The sequence below is a fragment of the Rutidosis leptorrhynchoides genome, chromosome 1 (assembly GCF_046630445.1).
Source record: "Rutidosis leptorrhynchoides isolate AG116_Rl617_1_P2 chromosome 1, CSIRO_AGI_Rlap_v1, whole genome shotgun sequence".
Lineage (NCBI taxonomy): Eukaryota > Viridiplantae > Streptophyta > Magnoliopsida > Asterales > Asteraceae > Rutidosis > Rutidosis leptorrhynchoides.
The window spans coordinates 655,931,022-655,941,024 of NC_092333.1; the positions used below are offsets into that span (position 1 = coordinate 655,931,022).

General features: G+C 33.3%; 1 protein-coding gene across 2 annotated transcripts; it reads right to left on the reverse strand.

The window, feature by feature from the left end:
* Positions 1-304: 304 nt before the first annotated feature.
* On the reverse strand, positions 305-9,753 carry LOC139885824 (uncharacterized). Of its 2 annotated transcripts, XR_011772121.1 has the most exons (12): positions 9,617-9,753; positions 8,562-9,037; positions 8,143-8,232; positions 7,825-8,064; positions 7,080-7,301; positions 6,662-6,980; positions 6,289-6,563; positions 5,652-5,776; positions 5,474-5,571; positions 5,289-5,377; positions 2,378-4,542; positions 305-532 (listed from the first exon to the last, which is right to left on the reverse strand). XR_011772121.1 is itself a non-coding variant. In XM_071869576.1 (11 exons), exons 1-11 carry the CDS (start codon positions 9,666-9,668, stop codon positions 4,447-4,449), a joined length of 2,082 nt encoding a protein of 693 aa, XP_071725677.1. In that variant the 5' UTR covers positions 9,669-9,753; the 3' UTR covers positions 2,240-4,446. The 2 variants fall into 2 exon arrangements, 1 of the variants encoding a protein (XP_071725677.1); XM_071869576.1 differs by lacking the exon at positions 305-532 and having other exon boundaries at positions 2,240-4,542.
* Between the last annotated feature and the right edge of the window lie 250 nt (positions 9,754-10,003).

Consider the following 10,003-nt stretch of genomic DNA (forward strand, 5'->3'; position numbering starts at 1 on the left):
TCCAGCCAACCCTTGAACCAAACATGCTGCTGGTCAACTTTCCAATAATGCAATTATCAAATGAGTACTAGATTAATTAATTAATTATCCAACCTAATCCTTTTTCCTTAGGCACGTATTCATTTTAATTTTATTGTTCTAAAATGCATGTGAAAGTGATCCAAATCCAATTTAAGAAAGCGTTACAAAAATCAACTACTAATTATCATATACTTCGTACTTAATTATTCGAAATGTTGCAAAAGGATTTGTCATCACCTGCTAAGTATACATCTTTTTTTAAGAGCAGTTCGGATCACTCAGGGGACTAAATCACCCACGCATTCATCTTCGTAGTTGTATAACCCTCTCCTAACTGCTGCCCAGGAGGAAACCCGGCCCAATCCGAAGACATGCACGGTAAAACCCCCTCCCTCACTGCCCCGCAACACGATGTGCAGAAGGCACCTTTGAGTGGAATTGAAGGATTAAGGAACAAATATTAAGAAAACTCCTGTCACCTAAATCTTGTGTAAGTAATATCGTAATGCCCCTGTAATTAAGTTCAAACTGGTTAGCAAGGGCCGAGGGCAGATCCATTGTTATGCAAGAGTGGATCCAGTGTTATGCAGTAGTGGCCAACTGACCCAATGACCAATGACAATTAATGAATTCTAGTAGCATATTTTGCTCACAAATTCAGAATCCACTTTCAAAATCGTTTTATCTAGTTATATTTTTTAACTTATGTTCTTTATTTGTTTTATATCACAACTCAAGTTTATAGTTTATTACATAAGATCTTTATAATTAATCTCCTTAATAATTGCTTATGTAAACAAAAACCTATAACAATTTCGTATTTGTACTCTTGGAGCACCTTTATAGCACAAGGAGTGATAACTCAGTCAATCAATCGGCTTCAAATGATTGATTCAATTAAAAAAATAGAAGTAGCGACTTAATCAATTAGTCGATCTTAGTTTTTATTTTCTAATATTCAAGATTATGATTATTATGATTATTATAATATTAAATAAATTAAAATAATAAATACAAAAAAGAAATCCTTTAAACACTAAAAAAATCAATCACCCATCCATTAACATATCGACCTTCGTTTGTTTCTTTCTTCCCACATCACAAACTCCGATCAATTTCGGACCAATACCACTCCTTGGATCACAGCGAAACACACAAAGAACAAATAAAGAAATACAAAGCATTAGTAAAAATAGAAAGACAAAAAATGTGAAACTTGACTCTCTTCATAGTCTACTTGTGTATAAATAAATAAGAATAAAGATTTAAAGTTCATTTATACTCTTAAAATGTACGCATGTAAAAAAATAATAGGTAAAGAGTAAACTTGTAAAATTACTACAGTATGTATTTGGTGACAATTATATTAAGACAGAGGGAGTAATCTATTATAATCTCTTTGTTCCACAAAAACTGTCTCATTTGATTTTTCAAAATCTTTATTCTTCAACTTTGACTTTAAATTGTTTTATTTTTGTTATAAAATACGGAGTACTTAATATAAATTATACCAATGAAAAATACATTTAAAACTCAATTCATTTATATAATTATTATCAAATATTATATCATAAAAATAAAAAATATTTAAAATCATAGTTGAAAAAGAAAGATCTCAAAAGTCAAACTAGGACAATTTTTTGAGACGGGAAAAGTATATACGGAGTAATAGATAAAGTATAGTTAAATTATATGTTTAAAATTAAACAATTGAATATTTAGTAAAAAAATTATTATGAAAAAGGAATAGGAATAAAAGGCTACAATCAAGTGAATTTGAACGTCAATATAAGCTTCCACCGTTAATAGTATTGAGGTGTATTTGAATGAAATTAGCTGGAGCTGGGGTTGAAGTTTATTTTGAAGTTGATTGCTGAAGCTTATTATTTTTCTGTAAGAGTTTGATAAACTAGTTGAAACTTATGATTGTAAATTTACTAAAAAGGACAATAATAATATGTAAAATTATATAATAATAGACATTTTAGTAATTTTTCAATTCACAAGCTAGTTATGATGAGCTTATTTTTTAAGAACTTATTATTTTTATAAACTCTACTTTTTATATCTATCAGATGAAGCTTATGACTTGAAACTTATTAAAATCATAAGTTCAAATTCCTATAAGTTTCCATAAATTTGTGTGTCAAACACACCCTCAATGTTAAATTCCTCAATGTTAAATTTTTAACTCTAGTTTGTTCAATTAAAACTGGGATTGTTCTTGATTTGGTTTTATGTCATATAAGGGTTGTATCATGGACATATAAAGTTGTATATTAAGAAAGATCAATGCTTGGTGTTTCTTTAAACTTATAGTATAGTGATTGAGATAAGATTGTTTTAGAATGTTGACCTTTAGCACAGGCACCACTGGATGGCTTGGGATAGCAATCGTAAATCGAACAAGGGTGGGTTGGTAATTAGACATGAAAGCACCAGTAGATTGCTTGAGATATCATTCGTAAATCCACAAGAGAGGGTGTTTATAATTAGACAGAAAAGCTTTGCATTGAGATAGCATTCATAAATCCACAAGGGAGGGTGAGTTGGTAATTAGACAGAAAAGCTTTGCATTGCGAGAGCTCATGTTGAAAACTTGTTTGCTTTTATGTTGACTGCCTTTAGTGTTGACTGTTGATTTATGTGACTATTATCTTGCAGGCAACGATCTTGAAGTAGTCACGAAACTACATAATCAAAGAACTGAAACTAGACTCGACCAAAACAGTAAGTTTATAATTTTTTTTCTCCATTCAAAATTTGAATTTTAAGTGGCTCTTATTAGGATCAGAAGTCTACTTGGGCTTGGTACGAAGTTGGAACTTAATTCCCCAATCCTTGAAGGTTGTCCCAACTTAGCTGCCAGTGAGCTGAGCCACACTTGAGCTCAAACTTTTTATGTCACTATTAAGCAAAAGCTAGGGCTCAGCTCCCTCAAAATTTAAGCTTGATGCGACCCCATTAATTATCATGCTCAGTTAAGCAAGCTAGATTTTGACTCAAAATTGATAACTTTCGAGTGGATTAAGCTCAGGTGACTTCATAAAATCCAAACTCATAAACAGCTCCAAGCGCAAAACAATTAAGAGGTTGAAAATATTTCAAGTTGAATCGGTATAACCTGAAGCTCGACTCTATCCATTTAAAGCCCTAATATTTGTAGTCAACTACTTGAACTCCACGTAACTGAGCGAGCTCAAGATGTTCAAATTAAATAACCCACCTTAGAATCAGTGAAACCCGAGAACAATGACGAAATGCAGAAAGTAAAACAAGAACCAGCTGGATGTGATTCAAAACCAAGCAAATTTCAGAAACACGAAAGTTCGCATAGCTGTCCGAATTAAAAAGTACGGCTCGAGTTTATAGATCCAAACAAGTTGAGTCATCCCACCTTGACCCATCTCATTTCTTCATGTCATATCCAACAGAAAATATGAAAATTTGGATTGGCCAAAGTAAAGTTAGAACTAAAGATCATGCATCACCTGCTAAATATGGCTAAACACCACCAACATCTAATTTTTAATGACATTGGCACCATCTATTTTCATGTTAACTTTGATACCAGATTATAAAGATGTGAGCATATGATTCTCCTTGAATAGTTGACAGAACAGGATTAGACCCCGTTGCATGATTAAATGGGTCAAATATGATTAACATATGCTCAACAATCTTCTTTATCTGTTGAAAGAAGTAACATAATCGACCATCTCAAGATGATGATAAGATCAATCATACCGAGTGTTAAATGTTTTGTTTACCTGATTCTAAAAACCTGTGCTAGTAGACGTATTTACACAACGGTTAGTAGTCATTTTCCTGTACTACGAAAGATCAATCATCCACTTCACTCTCAAAATAGATCCTCAGAACCAAAGTTTGCATTTTGCAAAAACAATGTTTCTGTGAAATGAGAATCAATGACCTTCCAGTTGAAAATGTTCAAACAATCTCAAAATCTGGAATCTATTATTATATCCTCGGATGTTTTATTATCATTTACATCCTCTAAAACGGTGCCAAATAAAACTTCTAAAAAGGGCACTTATCCTCTATGTCAAGCGTTGAAATCTCAAACAGAAGCTTATTAAGTCTTTTAACTGTTTATCCACGTGTTGTTATTAGAAATCTCAATCTCAATAATACTTTTAATTGTACATATTTCCAACATATTCAAGTAAGCGACAAAATCCTCTTAATTCATTCATACACAACGAGTCTTATTGAAGTAATAACTGACAAAATCCACTTAACCACCTCCATCCCATATCAATAATCCCGACACAACATATGGATTTATTGATCCCGAAACTATTGATGTAAGCCTCTAAATCATGCACGCAAACACTAGGATGTTACTCGTGAAACCTGTTTTCTCTCTGTTATTTATTTACCCATGCGAGGTAATAACTCACCTTAGTAGTATGAGTCGGAAACCCTGCCACCACCCACATAGCCATCACCACTCATACGATGATTTGAGTAGGCAGGAGAATATGATTCTGCACGCATCTGATTATAAAAAAATATTGGAATAATGTTAGCAACATACATAAAAGATAGAACATAATAAAAACTAGAGATGGGAATCTGAGCCCTATCTACTTTTGAATGGTTGATTCTGGTTGTATTGAACTTTTCCAATGTGTATAACAACGCTTGAACCATTGTAAGTCACCTCATTTCAGCATTTAAATGGTTATTGTACTAATATAAATCTTATAATTATTATTATTATTACGTTTTTTGTAATTATTATAATTTTTATGATTAAATGCACAAATTAGTACCCAACTTTACCAAATATCCCATTTTGGGTAATCAAGTTTCAACTTTTACTCATCAATTTGAAGTACATAATTTTGAGACCGAGTGGGATTTTTTTTTTTTTGTTTTTTTTTGTTTTTGTTTTTTTTATTTACCTTTTGAATCAACATGACACCACAATAATGTTACGTGGACATCAAAAACCGATTTTAAACCTTTTGAAGCATCACATGACCCAATAGCCCTTTATCAAAAAACCTTTTTTAAAACTAATGATGAACCCATTTTGAAAGTTTAAAAAACTTAGATACCTTCTAAAAATAGAAATAAAGGCTCTGTACCCAAAATGAGAAATTAGGTAAAGTTAACTCCCCTTTTGTCCCATTAAGTGTTACGGGTCAACTCAACCGGTTTTGACAACCATAACACAATCGACACAAGACATTCATCTTGTCACCTATAATAAAAAAATTAAAAACAACGAAACATACTTCTGATCGTGAAGGGATGTAGTCTCTTGACTCACGTTCTCTGCCATATCTAGGGTACATCTCTTCGGTATCCTCGTTGTCGATACCCACTGATATATTTGAGATATAAAGACCAAAAATGGTTTTAGCTTAAGGACAATATAATCAAAATACACATAAAGATAAGAAATACTACAACTTCATACCTCGTCGATAGCCTACACTGGAGGTATTCTTATCATACAGTCCATGAGAAGAGCTTTGATTACTTCCATTATACCCAGAACGGGATCCACGTGCCACCCTGACAAAAAGCTTACATATTAGAAACGTTAATTAATTTAATTTAATTATTACATATAGGAAAACTGAAAATCGACAAACCTAGTAGGTTCATTTCCATATATCCTATCATTATACACCATATCCGAACTATTTCCATAATCAAAATCTGTCCTTGACTGCCTCCTGGATGTTTCCGTATAACGTGGATGATGTTCTTGTTCCTCCTATATACACCCCGGTCAGCAAAACAAAGGTAAGTAGCGGTAATGATGAAGATGCATAATTTTTGCACCCGACTAAGGGGCATTTTAAGTACAATATATTTATATTTATATTTATATTTATATTTATTAATAATTATAAGAAATGATATCCTTGCAAAAGGTCTCGGGTCTCAAGTTCAAATTTTGTGGTGGCTAGTAAAGGGTTGGAAACAGCCAGAGAGTAATCCTTCTAGGCTGCATACACTAGAGTATGGGGTCCGATACCCGCCCTCCCAGGTTTAGTAGAGTATGGGCCCTCCTGGGTAACCCGAACAGGGAAAAATATTATAACTTTTTTATAAGAAATGATAAAGCTCTTCTTTTAACTGTGTGGCGGACAACATAAACGAAATCAACCCATCAACCGATAGTAAATGAAGTGAGACGGACAACATTAACGAAATCCACCCATAAACCAATTGTAGGTGAAGGGAGCTTTGATTTAAGGAGTAGATAAAAAGTAATTGACTTACAATTGATGAATAAGGTCGCTTTAAGCCAGATGTGGAACTAAAGTTGCGGCTACCGCCATCATTATATCGTGATGGATGGTCTACATATGTGTATCTTCCACCATCATCATCATTATCATCATAGAAATGAGAACTTCCCCGATTAGGAGCACGGGAAACAGTCCTCGAAGAATCTTCCATGTACCCGGCCCCACGTGAAGAGTAAGAATCTCTATACGGCTGCCTCTCAACATTTTGCCTCATGTAATCACTTTTGAAGCTTCTCCTTTCATAAACTGAAAAACCAAAACAGAGCTCTAACTACTCAACGTCTATATTTATCTTATATTTACACTCATATTATAAGACATATTCCAACATGATTAATGCATACCTGGAGATCGTCGTTTCAAAGATCTATCTGTAGAAGAAGTATATGGTCTTCTGCTACCAGTTCGATCAGAAACAGACATATCATATCCTCTATCATCTCTAGAACTGAATGAACGTCTACGACTTCCTTCATATGGACTACGGTCTCGAATGCTTCTTCTACCTCTATCTGTGAATCTAGAAGCATCCATACGGTTACTAGGCTCCCAAGAACTACTGTAACCGCCATAGTTATCTGCACCAACTGTGTAACCTCCTCGTGCGTATTTAGCAGATTTACCTCTTTGGCGGGGTCTGGATAGCCTTGCTCGAACTTTCACCTATAATCAGAACAACTCGTTAAACCCATCTTGTGAAGAAGAATATATATGATAATATGAAAAGTTGGAATGACAAAAACAAAGAAGAAAGAGAAAAACCTTCTTGTTTCTGAAAACGAGTTCCGAATCATTAATACCATCAACACAAGATACTGCAGATTCATGTGTGCTGAATGTTATAAAACCAAAATCATCCCTTTTAGCAGCAGGCATATTTCGAGCTAGTTCAACCTTCTCAATTTTCCCAAATTGTCGCAGATGATCCTTAATAATATCCTCCTCCCACGAAGGAGGCAAACCATCAACAAATACTGTCCTCACCTGGATTTCCAAATATATTATTATATGTCATATTATTATAATTATAATATTATAAATATAGATTAAAGGATGTCAGACATTTAAAAATAGAGGTATAAATACAGTCATTAATAGGTCGATTCGGTTATATATTTTTACCCCTGCCTATCGGGTAAAGTATAAAAATATCTTAGAATGAAACGGGTCAAAAGTCACCCTAAGATTATATTTGATAAAGAAGACCTCCCAGAATACTTTATTATAAAATACTTAACTATATTTATAAAAAAGTACATATACTTGACAAGCTAACTGTATATATATAAAGGATTCGGAAGACTTAAAACTTTTTAGGTCAACCAGCCCGTCTCCTCTGAAAACCAGTAAATAAATAACCCATTTTGACCACGAACAGTTTTAGCATACTACCCAACCCACATGACCTATCCATTGTGTCACATACAAGAGTAACATTAATAAGAATGATATTAATAGATTAGTGTGGTTGTAACTTGCACCCAAACACAACGATAAATATATATACCTGTGCCATGATCTCATCATCAGGTTCAATAAAGGTGTCAGCAAAGGCCACCCTGGCCGTCCGATCTGTTCCAAATATGACATCTCTTTTCTGCAAGCGTCGACAGGCTTCCAAGGCATCTGCTCTAGAAGGGAAATCTAAGAACGCAAATCCCCGATTCATACCTTCGTTTTTAACATCTTCAACTAATGTCAACTCCTCAAACTTGTCTATGCCATAACGCACTAGTTTTTCCTTCAACTGCATATTTTTAACCTCAGTCATCATAATATCAAAAACAAAAACAACACATATGAGTATTAAGTCAACAGAGCGTACCATATCTTTTGACCAGGTCTTGCAAATGTTACCAACAAACAAAGTATCGCTATCTTGACTTGGAGCCACTCCACATTGTTTTCCGTTAATCTGAAATCAAGTTTATCTATCATTTGCAAATTGCATAAACACTATACACTCGTCAAGAAGTAAAACTTACATCATGCACAAATTTTCATATATATGAAAAAAAATGCAAAATGCATAAAAAGATAATGAACATTGGTCGGGTATTTATTTAAGGCAAATAGACAAAATTATTACAAAGTTGAGACTTTTAACTAATCTTTGCTGAATATTTATCTGTCCTGGTTGCAGACAAATGTCATCCCCCTATATAAATAACTGATCAAAGCCATTACCTTTTTATGCATTTACCCCTACTTAAAAAACAAAAAATAAAATATAAGACATTTTACCGTCGGACGTTTGAAGTCATTAAGAGCACGTCTCGCCTGTTCGACAGTAGCAAACCGTATAAAAGCAAAGCCTTTATTCTTGTTGGTCAAAGGATTCATCAACAGCCTAACTTCAGTAATATCACCCACTTGATTAAAAACTTCCCTAAGATCTACTTCAGTTGTTTCACGATCCAATCCACCAACAAACACTTCTAATTCTTTCTTTTTTTGCCTTTCTCTAACTACGTCATGTCGTTCTTTCTTGTACCCATCGGGATCCAAACCATGTTCATCGTAGAAATTATCCTCACTTAATTCTTCCTCATCACGTTTCCCTTCTTCACGTTCATTCATGTATTCTCTCTCAGTTCTCTCTCCTCGGACTTGGTCAACGCCTCGTGCATATTCTCCTTCTTCAACGTACGAAGGGGCCTTATATTCAATCTCCAATCTCTCTTGTTTTTCTATTGCAAATTCTTCATCTTCCTTTTCCTCTGATATACATACACAGCAAAAGTATATTCAAGTATAAGTTAAAAATTCTTTATATACATACAATACAATTAGCTTATAAAAAAAAAAAAAATTCAAGAAAACTTATAAGAACTTGTTTTTGGCAAATAAATCGCGATTTTAGACCTAACTGCAGATCAATTTAAAATCTTGATGCGATACAATACAGCTAAGCTGAATAAATAAAGCCATGTATAGAAGTGAAATCATCTCAATTAGAAAAATAAAATAAAAAACTAATAAGATCATAAATATATAAATATCTGATTAAAAATCAGGTTGTTTTTACCTAAAAAACTGAAACAAGCTAGTCTACAACAAACTCAACATTCAACATTAAATTCATAGAGTTGACTTAATTAGCAAACAAGTCAAAATAAAAGTAGCAAAATTGTTCTATTTTAACAAAACCAATTAACTGCTAATTAATATACCCGTACTGAGATGAAAATTCATTACCAGGGTTTGAATCTTGTACTAAAAACTTGTGTACATATATATATAAAAAAAAGTGATAATTGAAGAAAACAGGAATAAAATAGATAAAAAAAAAAAAGTACCAAATTGAGGGTCTTCAACTCTATGAAGAAGTCGTTTCTTGAACGGAGTCATCGAGGGGATTAGGTCTCGCGGCGGTGACTGAAACTGCGGCGGCGGTTCTTGCGTTAATTTTGGGGAAATTTAATTGACGTTAAATTGATGAAATATAGGGATATATGGGAGATAATATTATTAAAATTAATATATTTATTAATATTAATATTGTCACTTTGTTACTTGAATCTAAGCACGGAAAGTAATTGATTCGGGGATTTGTGTGTTTGTAAAACAAGGTGAAAGTAGTAAAACTCGACTGGGACTATTTGACTATTTTTTTGATAGTGGGCTGATTGAATTTAGGTCATCTAGTCTAATAGACGAGTAACCAATATTAATTCATCTAAATC

Bases quoted from the DNA above. Each gene is read 5' to 3' on its own strand.
- LOC139885824 (XM_071869576.1), bottom strand. From the start codon at position 9,668: ATGACTCCGTTCAAGAAACGACTTCTTCATAGAGTTGAAGACCCTCAA. The intron at 6,981-7,079 runs GTTTTTCTCTTT...TTCTGATTATAG, and splicing joins TCGTTTTCAGAAACAAGAAG to GTGAAAGTTCGAGCAAGGCT. The intron at 5,572-5,651 runs GTTTGTCGATTT...GCTTTTTGTCAG, and splicing joins TATGGAAATGAACCTACTAG to GGTGGCACGTGGATCCCGTT.